We start from the raw sequence: 19,629 nt of genomic DNA, 5'->3' as shown, positions 1-19,629 counted from the left end.
AAAAATCACATGATATGGGGTGCAATGACTGAGCTCAGTTAATTACTGAGCTGGGAAGTTTATCTACCATCTAAAAGCTGTATTGAGGAGAAGGGGGATATAAGGATTAAAAAAGTGCTCCTTCCATTATCAATAATTTGCAGGTGAGAATTTACAAAGAAATATTTTATTCTAGAGTTGACAGGTTCCTGTTTAAGTTTATTTAGGAAAGGATACAAAAGGTTCCTCAAATGTTGCTTGATAAATTCTTTCTCAATAAAATAGCCCCAAACACACAAAAGAATCACAAAACAGTTTGCTGCAAATTTAAAAAGGAAATTAACCTATGTATTTGTCAGCTGTTTCTTTTCTACTTAAGGCAAAAATCATGTGTATATGTAAATACTATGAGATGACAGAATGTGGTTTTCATTCATAATATGAACACTAGACATAATAAAAAGAGAATAATTTAAAATATTGTGTTTTGATATAGTGTATATCTAACTATTCTATCATCTATCATAAGAGAAAAAAGATGCTTGTCATTATTTCTTATATGATTCAATTGAAATGGAAAGAAATCAGACCTCATAATTGAAAACTCAGTGATAAGGCAGATATTTTGCCATTTTTTTACTTGGTAGATTTATCAAGATTTTCCATGCCTTAAAAATACTACTACCTCCAGGAATGATAGTTATGGAAATTAACATGGCGTGTCAGATATGGTTTGCCGATACCTTGCTTTAGTTCTCAGAAATATGGCTTTATAAAACTGGCATGTTTCAGGACTACTGTCAGGATATGATAATTTAATATACCCAAGAGTACACTAAGTATTATGGAAGCATCTGTGAAACTGGTCAGAATCAGAATTTCCACTGCCCACTGTCTACACATTATATTAAAAGAAACTATGGAGTTCCCTGGTGGCCTAGTGGGTTAAGGATCCAGCATTATCACTGCTGTGGTGCAGGTTAGATCCCTGGCCCAGGAACTTCCACATGCCACACACCCCGCCGAAGAGAAAAAAAAAAAAAAAAAGTCCCAATTCGGCTCATCTGAGGAAGTAAAAAAGCTAGAGTCTACCTGAAAACATCACAATGATCACCTTGGCAGACTGAAATAAAAATGACTTCAGAGAATATTTACAGAGGCATTAGCATTAAAAGGTCTTTGGTTATATTCAGATTGTGAGAACATATAGATATATTTTTTAATGATTTTTGATTTTTATTTTTTTCCATTATAGCTGTTTTACAGTGTTTGGTCAACTTTCTACTGTACAGTAAGGCCACCCAGTCACACATACATATATACATTCTTTTTTCTCACATTATCATGCTCCATCACAAGTGACTAGATATAGTTCCCAGTGCTATACAGCATTTTTTAAAACTTTTAATGATTTTTATTTTTTTCCATTATAGCTGATTTACAGTGTGAGAACATACAGATATTTTTAAAAGACAGCAAATGAATTAAAGATATTTGAATGATTTCATAGAATCTTGCTTTTCTATCACTTGACTAAACTACATCTTTCATTATTGAGCCTGATTTTCTACTTTAATATATTTTTATAAAAACCAATTAAGGAGTGATACAAGAAAAAAAAGCACAGGGAACTATATTCAATCCCTCGTGCTAGAACATGACGGAAGATAGTATGAGAAAAAGAATGTATATATATATATATATATGATTGAGTCACTGTGCTGTACAGCAGAAATTAACACAACATTGTAAATCAACTATACTTTAATAAAATTTTTTAAAAAATAGAAAAAAAAGAAAACAAGTATATAGTTACAATCAGAAAAGTTTTAGAAATCCAGAAGAGACATTTTGTAACTTGGAACTATAACTGGAATCATGTGTCATTTTAATTCACTATTTACTATTACCAGTTCTTGACCTGGGCTCCATTAATTAACAAAAAGTCTTTTGAAATCTATGAACTTCCAAAAATTATATAAACATTTTATGAGTATATAATTTTTTCTGGAACTAATCAAAACTCAGAAAAGATTAAAATCCACTATACTAAGCACATCAATCTACCTGAGGAATGCTAGTTGACATTAAGTAAAATAATATTTTAAAGATTCAATTTAGCTTATTATAGCTGTCAAATAAATAAATGTTAATCTTATAAGAAGCTATGTATCTGTAAAAATAATTATTTTTATAGGATGAATAATGGAACATACGGTGCTCTTTTATTTTATATATGTGTATCTTTCCGAAAAGACTGAACCAAAGCATTTTTGGTGGGTTTCTGTACATTTTGTATTTTATTTTATTATGACTGTTTCTGTCATGTATTTTAAACTTAACAATAATAATACAAGGTGGTCTTAAATTGTTTATAGAATGAAGAAAGAAATAATACTTGAAAAATGAATACACAAAATGAGTAGTCAGGACAGCAGACTCAATCAGGCTGGGAGGTTAGACAAAATTTGTTCGGGTTGAGGGTATTATAGGGGAAGATGGAAGAGAGTTACAGAGCAAAGTGTTCAAGCGTTTATCAAAATGTAAAGAAAAACTTGTGCCAGAAATCTGTATAGAGGACAAGAAGACAAGCAGAAAAGCAGCAATCTATCTTTGAGAACACCTTCAACTATTTAGTATTTGTTAATGTTCCTAATTATACCAGGACGACACAGTTAAAAAGTTAATATGGTCTGGAGAGTTCCTTCCAGTTTCCAGAAGCTATTTTCAAGGGATAGAGAAAAAATACATGATAGGAACAAGAGGTTAGAGGTAAATGAGCCTTGTTATACGGCTGAGAAAGCTGTACTGGTCTATAATTGGGTAACAGCAAATATGGATTTAGCATGAACTTGACTTCTAAGTAATGGAAGGGAAGAAAACTATGTTCTCATTTTTTTCATCCCACTTTATCCAGCATCATTTTTAAAACTTCACCTCCTACATATCACCTACCCAAATCAGAAAAAGATTGAGATTTTTAAGAACTGTCCCAAAATCTGGTAACATTAAGTCTAGAACAAATAAATGAGAACAAAAAGCTTAAAAGCCCTCTTTAGCATACCTGCAAAAGAGACAGGTAATAGGAAGAAAACAAAAAAACTTACTATGATTTCTACTACATATGTCAAGGAACAAAGACATAAATTCATTATTTGTCTAATTAGAAACAATTATATTGTTTGTAGTCATAATACCTGAATTATCACTGAAACTGTAATTAGATGCAGATATAAGATTAAATTCAGGGACCATGGAGATTAACTGCTAATGGGTACAAAGTTTCTGTGGTGAAGTTAATGTTCTAAAATTAGACTATGGTAACGGTTGCATAACTCCATGAAAACACAATCATTGAATTGTGAATCACTGTGAATTCACAACCACTGAATCACTTTAAACAGGTGAACTTAATGGTATATAAATATCTCAATAAAGCTGCTACAGAGAAATTAAATACAATTTTATTTATTTAGAAGAACAGAGACAACAGAACATAATGGGTTAAATCGTATTAAGCTATAAACACTGTGTACAGTAAAATATGTTTAAAAACAGATATACTTCTACAGAAACCAGACTATTTATGTCCAAGTTATACACAATTTCAAAGATGTGACAACTGGCACATAAAAAATGTATACTGTCATCACAATGTTTATAGATTTCCCCTCTCAATCATGTTCATTAAAGAGATTTAGCAAACATTTTCCCAAGCAATTTCTGATTGGTCTGAAATATATACATAAAGTAAACTGAAGTAGAAACGTTTCAGTAGATGGTTTGTTAATTCATTTGGGGTTCTGTAAAACAACCTACTGTCTTATACAACTAATTGCTATACATATGTTTATTTTCTTACCTTCTAAGGCAATTGGCACATAGTGTGGTTTCCAACCTCACATAAAGTTCCAAGACTTCATTATAACGCCACAAGTCCAAAACACAAAAAATTCCAATCTTTATCATTAGAGCCCATAGCTTCTCTCACCAACACTGTCTTACTTCTCCTAAGTAAAAAGATTACTCTGTTTAACTAAAAATAACCTTACTTTAATAGTCCATAGCTTTCCTCCCCTCCCAGTAAAGAGTTTTATTTTCGATAGCTGCCAAAAATAAGACTTAAAAAGAATTACAAGATTTTTTTAAGAAGATAGGAGTAAACCTCTCAACCTGGAGAAAATATTTATAAAAATCACAAAGTATTTGCCTAGAAAAATGATACTGTTAATCTGCCAGAAAAAAATTCTAGAGAAATTAAAAATAAGTACAAATAGAATTTCTAAAAATCACATCATTTGAAAAATTTTCTAACATGAATCAAAGATTATCTCTAATGAGGAAGAACAATAATCCTTTGTTTAACTCACTAAACATCAATAACGTATGAAAATTTATTAAACATTAAAAAACTGAAATCTAATGCTAATGCTTAACTAGTAACACAATTAACAGTCTTTTTCTTTCTATATTATGTCCAAGTTAAAGAAAAAGGTCTTAGAGTTCCCATTGTCACTCAGCAGATTAAAAACCAGACAGTGTCTGTGAGGATCCAGGTTCAATCCCTGGCCTCACTCAGTGGGTTAAGGATTAGATGTTGCTGCAAACTGCAAACTGCTTAGTTGCAAATGTGGTTCGGATCTGGTGTGGCTATGGCTCTGATTTGACCCCTAGCCTAGGAACTGCCATATGCTGCAAAAAAAAGAAAGTGGTCTTTACCACAAAGTTTTGGGCTTTACTTGAAGGGATGTCAAATTGGTACATAAAACTCTAAATTTCTGCATGACAAAGATTCATATATATAGCAACACCCTTATCCATGGGGAAGAGGTTCCAAGAACCCAGTGTATAGCTGAAACTGTCAATAGTACTGAACTCCTTATATACTGTGCATTTTCTGGCATCACTATACTTGAGCACTCTGGGGCCATTATTAAGTAAAAGAAGGGTTATTTGGGAGTTCCTGTCATGGCTAGGTCTGACTAGCATCCATGAGGACGCAGACTGGATCCCTGGCCTTGCTCAGTGGGTTAAAGATCCAGCGCTGTCATGTGCTGTGGTATACGACATAGACACAGCTCAGATCCTGCGTTGCCATGGCTGTGGCATAGGCTGGCAGCTAACAGCTCCAATTTGACCCCTGGCCAGGGAACCTCCATATGCTATGGATGCAGCCCTAAGAAGACAAAAATAAAAATAAAAAGAAGAAGAAGGGTTACTTGAATATAAGCATTTTAATACTCCAACAAATATCCGATACCCGCAATGGCTACCAAGTAACTAAAGGGCAGGGAGTGTATTATACAGTGTGTATATGCTGGACAAAGGACAGAGCAGGACAGCCCAAGACTTCATCGTGCTATTTAGAATGGTACATGATTTAAAACTTACAAACTGTTTATTTCTAGAATTTTCCATTTAATATTTTCAGGTTGAAGATGACCATGGCTAACTGAAAGCACAAAAAACAACACCATGGATAAGGGCAGGGGGCAGGGGTTTGGGAGGACTACCATATTAAATGTCAGGAGTTACACACAAACATGCAATGCTCCAGATGGGGGGAAAAGTCACATATTTCTTATTTTATTTTTGAATTTATGAATATAATAGTTAAGGTCACCTACAAGGATATTTTCAAATAAAGGTTTAAAAATTCATAATTTCTAATGAAGTCAGTGAAGCAGTCCAGAATAGTATAGTCAAAAAGTTGAAGTAAAAAATACAGGAACAAAGCCAAATGATGATCTTTGATCTGACCAAAACACTGGGAGTTCCAATGTCTAAGTGTTCAAAAACTGCATTTAGAACACTAATAAATGAAGTCAGTGGCAGTTCAACCATCACAACTCCTTAACTAATAATCTCAGAAGATTATTATAAAGATTAATAAATTCCAAAGAGTACCTTGACTTCATTTACATCTAAAGGTTTTTAAAAGAACTCAATTAAATCAATTATCATTCACAAAATAGCTTAAATATAAAAAAATAAATCCACATGTTTACTTATTCTGTCAAAACATATTCATTATAACAGCATAGCTTTCAAAATATATTACAAAGCCTTTTTCTATGGTCTTATTAGGTTTATAGCAATGAGTTTAAGTAATTGTCCATAAATAAACAAAAGTTTTCTATCTTAACATATCCAGATTTTTTTTTGGGGGGGGGAATTATAAATTTCATACATATATATTAAATTAACAGTTACTTTTCATTTCCTTTACATTGCTCTAATTTCTTTTAGGTAACCACTACAAAACAAATTCATTCACTTTTATTAGAACCTTTCTCATATTTTCATGACAAAGCTAAGAATACCAGGTGACACTAAATTCTGAACACAATCAAAATGATCTTATAAAATGTGTAATATTTTATTGTACATATATTTTTAGTAAATGTTATAAGAAAATTAAATATTAAAAAAACAAGAGATGTAAAACCCAAATAGTTACTACTAGTTATCCTTTACATGCAAAAACTCCTATTTTTTATCAAGTATGAACTCTATTCCTTTCCTCAAAGTTGTATACTTTTCCACACTGTTTCCTCCACAAACCCATAATCATACCTTCCTTTATTCTAGAAGCAAACATTAGTAACATTTAAAATCTAACCTTCAGAAAACTATATTCGCTCAAATTCTAAGATTCTAGGCTGAAAAAAGATGAAAGCAATCAAGATACAGTAATAAATTAAACATAGACAAGGTAAAAGAAGATCTGTAATGAGCCATGGGAAATGGAAAAATAACAGAAGGAAATAGGCATAGGAGTGAAAGAAAAATTCAAACTACCAGTCCCATATTCTCAAACAATTACTGACAAACTATGAGTCACTATTCTTTCATATATAATGCTTAATTTTCAATAAGTAAAAAAGAGCACACATTGGGTGACTTGGCTAATACAAGTAAGTCACATGGCATTGGAGCTTTTGTTAACCCGTTTCTTTTCAATGTATTTGAATATTCAAACTTTTCTCTCATTAAAAACAGTTTTTGGAAATAATGAATAAATTTCTGTGCAAAATCCCACTGTACTCACAGTGTAGCCCAAAATGCTCTAAAGGATGGACAGAAAAGAATAGAAAAAAATTACTGCAACATTAGTAATTATACAGAGGTAAACAGGTATCTATTAGCTAAGACCTTTAAAATTATTTTTAAATGAAAACTGACAGACAGTTTTATAGAATCTAGAAAAATAATTTAAGGAGCTTCTGAGGTTAAATAAACCTTAACATTGTTCAAATTCGAAGAAAAAGTCAGTCAGGCAATCTTGCAGATAAAGAATCATCTAAAAAAAAGGAAAAACAAAACCAACCAGAGATTTCCATTTCTAGCCAAGAAGGATTAATGAGGAATGGATTAATACTCCCATCCAAAAAACCATAAAAACAGACAAAAATATAAACAACCGTTCACATATAACAGAAGAAATTATCAGTCTACTAGAAGGTATAGCAATTGAAACTATCCAAAATGAAACAGGAAAAAGAATCCACAAAAATGAAAAGGGTGGCATCGAAGAGTTTTGAGACAACTTCAAGTGATCTAATATATCAGTAATTTGAGACTCAAAAGGACATGAGGTTGGGGTAGAAAACATATTCAAAGAAACAATGGCTAAAAACATTCCAAACATAATAGCTCTAAGAAGTTAAACCCCAACCATAAGAAACATGGAAAAAAAATTACTAAAGCACAATATGATCAAACTGATCAAAATCAGCAACAAATAGGAAATTTTAATAGCAGCCAAGGTTAGGGGTGTGTGGCATGTTACATCCAGAGGATCAAAAGTAAGGATGTCAAAAACAATGCAAGAGAGAAGACAGTATTATAACATTTTTAGAGTACTAAGAGACAAAAACCTGTCAACCTAGAATTACATACCTGGCAAAAACCTCTTTTAAAATGAAGGCGAAATAAAGATGTTTTCAAACATAAAAAAGCTGAAAGAATTCATCACCGACAGACCCAAACACATGAAATGCTAAAAAAAATGCCTTTCAGACAGAAAGAAAACCATACCAGATGGAAATCTGCTTCTAAGCAAAAAAAAATGAAAAGCATTGGAAACAGTAATTAAATGAGTGATATGTATTTTTCTAATTACTTAAATCTCCTTAAAAGACATTTGATGATAAACTCAAATCTAAACATATCAATAATTATATTAAATGGAAATGGCATAAACATTCCAATCAAAAGGTAGATATTGTCAGGGTGGACAAAAAATAAGGTCCAATAATATGTTGCCCAAAAGAGATGTATTTTAAGAATACTCAAGTGAGTAAAAGGGTGGGAAGAAATATACCAAAATGTCGATAGTTGAAATAAAGTTAGATTGGCTATACTAATATTAGAGAAAGTAGATTTGGGGACAATGTATACTATGAGGGATAAATATTTCAAAATGATAAATGGCTCAAATAATTAATCATACACATTTATACACCTAATAACAGAGTTTCAAAATACATGAAGAGAAATCAACTGCAAGGAGGAATACAGGAATCCACAATGGTAGCAGGAGGAAGATCTTGGGAAATCTCTGTAATTAGAAAATAAACAACACACTTCTAAATAACCCATGAACCAGGAGTTCCTGTTGTGGCTCAGTGGAAACAAATCTTACTAGCATCCATGAGGACGCAGGTTCCATCCCTGGGCTTGCTCAGTGGGTTAAGGATCTGGCATTGCCATGAGCTGTGGTGTAGGTTGCAAAAATGGCTTGGATCGGACGTTACTGTGGCTGTAGTGCAGGCCAGCGGCTATAGCTCTGATTGGACTCCTAACCTTGGAACCTCATACACCATAAATGTGGCCCTAAAAAGCAAAATAAATAAATAAATAACCCATGAACCAAGTAAGAAAGCAAAAGAGAAAATTGAAAGTATTACAAACGGATTGAAAATATGACATATCAAAATTCGTGAGAGACAGTCAAATGAATGTTTAGAGAGAACATCATAGCACTAAATGTCTATGATAGAAAAGTCTAATCAATAAATTATTCTTCCACCTTGGAAAACAAAGCCAAGCTGGAAGATCTGGGGTAGGATAAAGGAAGAAGAGGTGTACAAGAGGAGCAATTGAAATCCAAAGCAACCAGAAACAAAAGAAAACAGTGAAGAATAGAAATAACCACTTGACCTCACATTTCCCATAAGAGTGCTAGGACACAATGAACCAATGTCCACAAAGCACTATGTTTCATAAAATTATTACACCAAACAAGCTGTCATTTACATATAAAAGCAATAGAAAATTAAACCTCAGTGAGAGAGTTCTGAATCCTTCTTTGGTTGAAAAGTATTTAATGACAAAATGCAGCCAACAGAGGGATAAGCAAAATAAACAATAAAGGAATGGGGTAAGGGGGTAAAGTAATTGACAACAAGCATTTATGCCATTTAAATATAAAATTAATCCTGTAAGAATTATGGTTATAGAACAAAATGTAAATGTTTAAATAGTGAAAATTAAAAAAAAATGAAATTAAAATTAAAAAACTCCAGAGGCTGGATGAAATACAGTGCTAATTGTTACACTTTTCATAGCACACTAATATTGCTTTAAAAAGAAAATACATAGTTCAGAAAATTAACAGCTCCAACTCATAAACCTTTCCTAAATATCATCGTTTTAGAGGGCTACTGTAAAAAATATTTCTTAGAAGAAACAGACACATGCCAATCTAATTCTAAGGTAACAGAGCAACTGAGATTTGTTTTCAAAATGTAATTAGCTATTGCCCTAATGAGTAATCTCAAAATACCTATTAACAATGAACTTGGTTTAAACATGGAAAAGCTGAGTTTATATGCCATAAGAGGGATACCTACGATGAAGGTAAAAAAAGATGTCAACATGTCATTTAAACCAAAAGAAAATGCTGGTATACCCATACTCCATTTCGGCTTTTTTTTTTTTTTAGGGCTGCACCCACAGCATATGGAAGTTCCCATGCTAGGGGTTGAATTGAAGCTACAGCCTATGCCACAGCCACAGCAACGCCAGATATGAGTTGCGTCTATGACCTACACCACAGCTCATGGCAACATCGGATCCTTAACCCACTGAGTGAGGCCCATGGATTTGAACCTGCGTCTTCATGGATGCTAGTCAGATTCGTTTCCTCTGATCTACTACAGGAACTCCCTCCATTTCGATGTTTTATCATGAAAGTTTCTGCTATGACTTGTAGGCTCAGTACATTATGTGATGGAGAAAATGATGTAGGCTTTTGAATTTTCTGAACGCTTGTGACAATTACAAATTTATGAGAAAAACTGAGTATACAGAACTAGTTTATTTTATGCAAGGTAGATAGATATCTTACGGAGATGTGTTCTACTGATACACTGAATTGCTTCATCAAGAATCTTTTGAAATTAAAGCTTCCAGAGTTCCCCTGGTGGCTCAGACGTAACAAACCCAACCAGTAACCATGAGGACATGGGTTAAGGATCCAGCATTGCTATGAGCCATGGTGTAGGTCACAGATGTGGCTCGGATTTTGCGTTGCTATAGCTGTGGTGTAGCAGTTACAGCTCCAATTCGACCCCTAGCCTGGGAACTTCCATATGTCATGGGTGCAGCCCTAAAAAGACAAAAGAAAAGAGCTCCTACAATTTCAACTGGTTGAACTTCTGAAGTTTATGATGATGATGATGTGAGGTGACAGCTGACCCTATAGAACTTGAAAGCACAGAGAAGCTCAACTGATTTGCTGAAATAAGTATAAATATAAACATTGACTCAATCTAATCTTGTGGATTTCTTACTGAGAAAAGATGAAACTGGATGCTCTGATTGCAAAGGGAATTAAAGATTTAAAAGAACTGACAAGTGTCTGAGGAAATTACATTCAGAAGAGATTTCACTGAAAAAGAATTATGTTCTTAATTATTAGCAAAATAACTATTTCTTGAATGTTCACCAAGAACATAAAGCATCACAGGTATCCAACGAGTCTACTATTTTCAGAACTATTTAAAAATAGCCAAACTCTGAACAAACTATAGATTTCCCTGGCAATGTGAAGAGAGCATTCTTTTATGAAATTGCTGAAAGAGAAATTAAGAGCTAACAGCCACCATCAGATATATCAACTAAAATCCACTCTGATATTTGTTTTTGGCTGAACATACTACACAAGTCTCAAAAGTAATTAAAGTTTGTTTAATTTATTAATTTGACCCAAACTGATCATGCTACACTATATGCAAAACAGCATTTGAAAAAATAGTTAACACTTGCTATTAAAATTCCATTCACCCAAAGCTGGCTCATGTTAAAACTCATATTAAAACTATGAGTTGGGTGTAAGTTCAATCTCTACTGCTATAAAATTTTCATTCATGCAAACTTGGCTAGATGAGCTATGTGTATATAACTGGTAAAATTATGAGTTTTTTCCAAGTTAGCTCAGAATTTGGGGTCCAATTACTATATATTGACATATGTATATGTGTACGTGTATGTATGTATGTGTATATATATACACATACATACATACAGAGAACTATAATTATCAGTGTAAAAATATTTTTCTATCATAATATACTGCCACATTTCAATCAGTCAATATAAAATAAATAATACCAAACTTTAAACCTGCTTTTTGACTTTCAAATGTAGAATGGTTTGAGATAGTAATAAATTCCCTTTAAAGAGCCATACTAAAAAGAATGCTATCAAGACATTAATGGAAAAATGGGATCATTTTGAGAAATAAAATAAAACAGAAAATAAATGAGAGAAAATTTTAAAGACTTTGAAATGTTTTTCTCACATACTAGCCAAAGAGGTAACATGACTTTTCTCTATATATTCCTCTCAATGAAAGCATTTACTTGACAGTTATAAAGAGGTAGGATTTGCTATACAGAAAAATCAATAACAACCTTGTAAAGCCTACAGCAGTGCACATAAACATGCTGTAGGAGACATTAACACTAAACTGAAAGAAATAATTATATTTTCAATAAACATGTTCCTACTGGATAATCAATTTTTTACACATCTTACCAGCTGTTTCACAGCTCAGGTAGTAAATGGCAGCAGCTGTTATAGAAAAACCATATATTATATGCATATGAAGTGCTTTTCATTTTTCATAGGTATCTATTTATTTGTGATCAGCCACATTTAACTCATTAAATAAAAACAAGGTATTCATGAGGTGATTAATTCAGGAGAATTTTTAGTACAGTCTTATTTTAGAAATAAATTCTTAACTGGTTATTTTTATTTCAGAAGACTTAATAATTCAAATTATATGCTGCCCTCATTCCCATGTTTAAAAGATTTGTCACAATGAATGTTTCTGAAATATTAAATTAAAAGGTGTCATGGTAATTACCATGGAATAAATAGTAATTAAGATTTTTTAGACAAATAAGCTCAAACTGTTGGCAGTGAATATTTATATTACTAATATGTTCCCATATAATGCATGGATCATTTATAAGGATATCCTAAAAATATAAAATATAATTTTCCAGAAAAATACAGAATTTAATACTTGCTTAAAAAACACCTATGTACAACATATATAAAATGAGGTATATTTGAAGGTAAATAATACAAATTACATTACCACAGAACGATCATATTTTTGTTCTGTATTTGTAATAAAGAACTTATGTGCTTTGAGATGGGTAAATAATTTGCAGGATAAGAAAGAGACAATTATTTTTAAATGTACATCAGTAGCAACTATAATTTATAGTGTGAATATGTACCAAAAATTTGAATTAGGTAAATACTTACTGCTATATAATAAACTCTTGCTTTGTCTACCAAGGTCCAGTTTTTCTCCATATCAAGATGTTTCTCCTTTTTATAACAATTAGCAGCAGCAAGATTAGCTACAAGGGACCTAAAAAAACAACAAAAATAAGTATGTTTTATTTTACAATATAGTCAAATTTGTCATGCAACCTGACAGTTAATTAACAATAGTTTTGCAAATTTTGTCTTACATCTTAATTCTCCAAATTGCTATATACTAGTCTTAATCAATGTAAATAAAATTAATTTGTTTTGAAAACTTATCAAGACTTCTCTGTTGCTTTTGAGATAGAGACAGTTAATCCTTGTTCTAAATATGATCTGGTATTTTGAGAGAAACCAGTATTTAAACTTTAAACTTTTCTTTTGATAATAAATTGATAAGATTATCTACTTTCTACATTTTAATAGTTTAAATGAAGTGAAGAAATAAAGGTACTATGTCATTATAGAAAATATACAAATATATGTGTCTATTAAGTATCAACATATTATCCACTGATTACTTAAGCTAATGTTTTAAAAGGCAAGGATGGGATTAATCTTGCAAAACACACATATAAGCATGGACCATACTGACTATGAGAAATGAATTCATAAACCATTACATTTTAAGGATTAGAATAAATTAAAATTAGTGAAAACTCCCTGCACTGGTACAGATTTGCAGCTGAAAAATCTAAGAAGAATACTGTACTTAAAATCTTGCTACAATAAGTTCCCGGCGTGGCGCAGTGGTTAACGAATCCGACTAGGAACCATGAGGTTGCGGGTTAGATCCCTACCCTTGCTCAGTGGGTTAACAATCTGGCGTTGCTGTGAGCTGTGGTGTAGGTTGCAGACGCGGCTCGGATCCCGCGTTGCTGTGGCTCTGGTGTAGGCCGATGGCTACAGCTCCGATTGGACCCCTAGCCTGGGAATCTCCATGTGCCGCGGGAGCGGCCCAAGAAATAGCAAAAAGACAAAAAAAAAAAAAAAAAAAATCTTGCTACAAGTGCCACATGGAGCTTTTTATTACTGCCAAACTTAATACAATAATTGTTTACAACACAGACAAATAAATAAACCAAATATGTCATTTCATTACTTGAGATTTCAGTAATATGGTTGGAACCACTTTTGAAAAAAAATATACTGATTCTCTTGTAAAACATATTCTTATTCATCCACCTACCAACTGACTGACTGAAAGATACATTCTGTTTATGTTCAATTAAATTAATGAAAGTGGAGATATTAGAAAAGACAGTGGAGAAGGACTCAGGCTCACCTCCTCTCATGAAAACACCAAAATCACAAATAAATGCTTAACAATCATGGACAAAAAAAAACGTGGAAACTATCAAAAAAAAGTCATTCTACACTCAAAGAAACAGAAGTCACAACGCAACAGACAGCAGGAGAGGTGTTTTGCAATATAAGCAAACCCCATACCCACTTGGTGAGTGACCCACAGAGGCTCTCCCATTAGAGTGAGAGTTCCAAACCCCACATCAGATTCCCCAGGCTCGGGGTCTGGCATTGGGAAGAGGGGACCCCAGAGTATTTGGCACTGAAGGCCATTGTGGCCTGAGTGCAGGAGCTCCACAAGACTGGGAGAAACAGAGACTCCCAAGAAGTCGAAAATACGAAAAGACCAATCACAAGTACTGAAATTGAAACTGTGATTTAAAAACTTCCAACAAACAAAAGTCCAGGATGAGATGGCTTGACAGGTGAATTCTATCAAACACTTAGAGAAGAATTAACATCTATCCTTTTAAAACTGCTCCAAAAAAACTGCAGAGAAAAATAGTCCCAAACTCATTTTATGAGGCCACCATCGACCTGATTTCAAAACCAAAGATACTAAAAAAACAAACAAAAATAACAGGCCAATATCACTAATGAATACAGATACAAAAATCTTCAACAAAATGTTAGCAAACTGAATTCAACAATTCTTCATGATCAAGTGGGATTTATCACAGGGATTCAGGAATAATATCCACAAATTAATTAGTGAGAAACACCACATTAACAAAATGAAGAATAAAAACCATATAATCATTTCAAAATATGTAAAAGCATGTGACAAAATTCAATACCCATTTATGGTGAAAACCCTCCAGAAAGTGGGCAAAGAATGTACCTACTTCAATATAATAAAGGCCATATATGAAAAAAAAAAAAAACAGCTAATATCATACTCAATGGTGAAAAGCTGAAAGCATTTTCTCTAAAATCAGCAATAAGACAAAGATGTCTACTCTCACCACTGTTATTCAACATAGTTTTAGAAATCCTAGACACAGCAAGAAGAAAAAAATAAAAGGAATCCACATAGGAAAAGAAGAACTGTCACTGTTTAAAGATAACGTGATACTATACATAGAAAATCCTAAAGATACCATCAGAAAACTACTACAGGCTCATTACTGTATTTGTTAAAGTTGCAGGATACAAAATTAATACATAGAAATCTCTTGCATTCTATACACTAAACAAAAGATCAGAAAGAGAAACAAAGAAAATAATGCCTTTTACCATGGCATCAAAAAGAATAAAATACTTAGGAATAAACCCTACATAAGGAAGCAAAACCTGAACTCTGAAAACTATAAGACACTGATGAAAGACACTGAAGAGGACACAAACAGATAAAATGATATACTATGTACTAGGATTACAAGAATGAATATTGTCAAAAGGGCTCTACTACCCAAGGCAATCTACAGATTCAAGGCAATCCATATCAATGGCATTTTCCACAGAATCAGAATAAAATTTTTTTTAATTTTTATAGAAACACAAAAGACCTCCAAATAGCCACAGCAACACTAAGAAAGAAAAATGGTGCTGAAAGAATCAGGATCCCTGATTTCAGACTATACAAAAACTACAGAAATGAAATCAGTATGGTACTGGAAAAAAAAAAAAAAAAAAAGATATAGATCAATGGAACAGGATAGAAAGCCTAGATATAAACTAGGCAAGAATACACAGTGGAGGAGATAGTCTCTTCAATGAATGGTGCTGAGAAAACCAAACAGCTGTATGTAAAAGAATGAAATTAAAACACTCTCTAGGGAGTTCCAATTGTGGCACAATAGAAATGAATCCAACTACTGTCTAGGAGAATGTTCAATCCCTGGCCTGGCTCAGGGGGTTGGGGATCTGGCGCTGCTGTGAACTGTGGTGTAGGTTGCAGACATGGCTTGGATCCTGCATTGCTGGGGCTGTGGCATAGGCTGGCATCTGCAGCTCTGATTTAACCCCTAGTGTGGGACCTTCCATATGCCGCTTGTGCAGCCCTAAAAAGCAAAAACAAAACTAAACAAAACAAGCACTCTCTAACACCATACAGAAAAACTTAAAATGGACTAAAGAACTAAATGTGGAGTTCCATTAAATTCCATTGTGGTGTACCATTAAATATCCAGAACTGTCACTATGGTGATTTGGGTTGCTGCTGTGGCACGGGGTTTGATTGCTGGCCCAGGAACTTCTCCATGCTATAGGTACAAATAGCCAAAAAATAAAACAAAATAACCTGAATTTAAGACCAGATACTATAAAACTCATAGAGGAAAACATAGGTGGAACACTCCTTGACATAGATTACAGCAATATCTTTTTGGGTCTACCTCTTAGAATAATGAAAATAAAAGAAAAATAAACAAATGAGACCTAATGAAACTTAAAAGCTTTCACATAACAAAAGAAACCATAATAAAAAATGAAAAGAGTTATAACTCACAGAATAGGAGAAAATATTTGCAAACAAAGTGACAGGCAATATACACACAACACATGAAGCTTAATATCAAAGAAACAATCCAATCAAAAACTGAGTAGAAGATGACATTTCTCTAAAGCAGACATACAGATGGTCAACAGGCACATGAGAAGGTGCTCAACAATAGCAATTACTAGAGACATGCAAATCAAATCTAAAATAAGGTATCACCTCACACCAGTCAGGGTGGCCATCATCAAAAAATCTACAAAGAATAAGTGCTGGCGAGGTCATGGAGAAAAGGGAATCCTCTTACACTGTTGGTGGGAATGTAAACTGGTACAACCACTATGGAAAAAAGTATGGAAATTCCTTAGAAAACTAAAAATAGAACTATCATATAATCCAGCAATCCCACTCTTGGGCATAATCAAGAGGAAACCATAATTTGAAAAGATACATGCAACACTATGTTCACTAAAGTACTCTTTACGATATCCAAAACATGGAGGCAACCTAAACTTCCATTGACAGATGAATGGATAAAGAAGATGTGGTATATTTATACAACAGAATATTACTCAGCCATAAAAGAGAATGAAATGGATAGAAAGAATTGGCACAACATTAAATTATAGTTTAATTAAAACGAGAGAATGAAATAATGCCATTTGCAGCAACATGGATGGACCTAGAGATTATCACACTACATGAAGTAAGTAAGACAGACAAACATCATATGTTATCACTTACATGTAGAATCTAAAAAAAAAAAAAAAATGATACAAATGAATTACTTTACAAAACAGAAACAGATTTACAGACTTCAAAAACAAACTTATGGTTACCAAAGGGGGAAGGTGTGTGCGGGGCAATGGATTGGGGGTTTGGCATCTGCATGTTATATACAGAAGAGATAACAAACAGGACCTGCTGTATAGCACAGGGAACTGTACTCAATATTCTGTGATAAACTATATGGGAAAAGAATCTGAAAAAGAACAGATATATGTATATGTATAACTGTATGCTTTGTTGTACAGTTTAAATAATCAAAACATTGTAAATCAACTAAACTTCAAGAAAACATTAAAAAATGAAAAAAAATAATGAAAATAGGAGTAATATACATTAATATATGCAATGCAAAATAAATATATTACAAATTTAAGAATGATCAAGTTTTGGAGTTTCCGTAGTGGCACAGCAGAAACGAATCTGACTAGGAACCATGAGGTTGCGGGTTCGATCCCTGGCCGTGCTCAGTGGGTTAAGGATCTGGCATTGCCCTGAGCTGTGGTGTAGGTCGCAGATGTGGCTCGGATCCTGTGTTGCTGTGGCTGAGGTGTAGGCCAGCAGCAGCAGCTCCAATTGGACCCCCAGCCTGGGAACCTCCATATGCCACGGGAGTGGCCCTAAAAAAAGTCAAAAGACAAAAAGTAAAAATAAAATAAAATAACAATTTAGCACACAAAAACAATTTATCAATTTTATGATAGCCTGAGTGGTATCAGAAGCAAAAGATGATCTATTTCTCACTTATGAGAAAACTATACCTACTTAATAAGTTGGTTTTTAGAAAAACTGAAAGTGGAAAGTTCCAAGTAAGTATATCGCAATGTTTGAACAATCAGTATAATTGATGGTTTTACTTATTAAAACTTTAAAATTATCAAGTTCTCTCAAACCCAAAAAATAAAGTTACTGGAACGTTTTGAAAATGGTACCTTAAATATTTCCGAAAGTTATATTTTTTGTTGTTTAATGACTACTGCCAGGATGAATATCAAGTCTTTACATGTGCAAGGCAAAAGAGTGAGCAAAAATAAAAGAAGTAAAAAAGGGGAGTTCCCATGGTGGCACAGCGGAAATGAATCTGACTAGGAACCATGAGGTTTCGTGTTCCATCCCTGGCCTGGCTCAGTGGGTTAAGGATCTGGCGTTGCTGTGAGCTGTGGTGTAGGTCACAGACATGGCTCGGATCTGGCGTTGCTCTGGCTCTGGCCTAGGCAGGTAGCAACAGCTCTGATTAGAGCCCTAGCCTGGGAAGCTCCATATGCCATGGGTGCGACCCTAAAAAGACAAAAAAAAAAAAAAAAAAAAAAGTAAAAAAGGTATATGGAGATGGAGAAAGGGGAGGAGAGATGGGGGAAATAAGGAAAAGAAGAGGAAGTGGTAAATAAGAAAGGAGGGAAAGAAAGGGAGATTGGGGATTGGGAGGACAGATAATATTTGTAACAATGCGGGATGTAAAGTATCTAGTGAATCAGTATTTAAAAAAGACCATCTCTGACGATTCTAACAATATAATAACTGGGAAAATTATTATTTTTTCCTTTCCAAAGGATAAAAAAGCCTGTGCTGATGAGCATTACGGTAATAATGATGTTAGCAAAGCATGACTGTATGGAAGACATACCTCTATGTACCTGCAAAAGACACAAATACAACCAATGCATTCAAGTTCATAGAAAGGAAAATGTTCTAATAAGCCAAGTTATCTAGAAATGCAATGGGTTGTTTTCTGAATGGCGCACTACACATGACTGAAATTTACTATGTAGAGGTGACTATTTGCTAGAAATGCTTTGGATGACCTAATTCATAAGACTGGATATAATGTAACTGATAGGTTCCCAGGAGGATGAAGACAGACCCCCACCCCTGAATTTAACTGTTGACCTTGGAGACCTGCTGTGGACATGGGTAGGGCCCAGCATAAGACCTACACCCTTTCCCGGAATGTGGAGCATAGATTAACCACCTACAAGGATTAACTGCCCTGTCAAGGACTACCCCTCCCTTGATCTTCTCTCCTCCTTCCTGGTTCCTGCCACATGTTTCCACCATGAACTCCAGGCACAGATCCTTTATAATCTCAGCAGCTCCTCACAGTCAGAGCTGGCGCCATCTTGAGCTCAGCCCATGCCCCTCAGATGCCTTAATAAATTCTCTTTTGCTTCACCAACTAGGCCTTGTGCATTCCTCCCTCGGCAAACCTTACAGTAATATTTTATATTATAAAATATATAATGTATATTTTAAAATATACATATGAATCTATATGTATTTTAGTATTACAGCCTCAGGATATGGTGAAAAGAACGTTCTTTTTTAAAATA

At 33.7% G+C, this 19,629-nt stretch overlaps 1 protein-coding gene across 10 annotated transcripts in view; it reads right to left on the bottom strand.

Annotated features, from left to right (window-relative positions):
• The window catches only part of ADK (adenosine kinase), a 481,834-nt gene that overhangs the window by 226,121 nt on the left and 236,084 nt on the right, over positions 1 to 19,629 (bottom strand). For all 10 annotated transcript variants that reach the window (XR_014828152.1, XR_014828151.1, XR_014828153.1 and 7 more), the window contains one exon: positions 12,769 to 12,877. Coding sequence is in view for 4 of the 10 variants with exons in the window: in XM_084997382.1 (XP_084853508.1) it covers positions 12,769 to 12,877 (109 nt within the window). In the remaining 6 variants the exon portion in view is untranslated. The remainder of the gene's footprint in view (positions 1 to 12,768; positions 12,878 to 19,629) is intronic.

This window comes from Sus scrofa, chromosome 14 (genome assembly GCF_054392235.1).
Source record: "Sus scrofa isolate SSC_HxYL_T2T_F1_AM1 chromosome 14, Sscrofa_HxYL_maternal_Yorkshire_Landrace_v2.0, whole genome shotgun sequence".
In the NCBI taxonomy this organism is placed as follows: Eukaryota; Metazoa; Chordata; class Mammalia; order Artiodactyla; family Suidae; genus Sus; species Sus scrofa.
The sequence above is the reverse complement of the archived record's forward strand: the minus strand, read 5'-3'. Positions and strand labels throughout refer to the sequence as shown.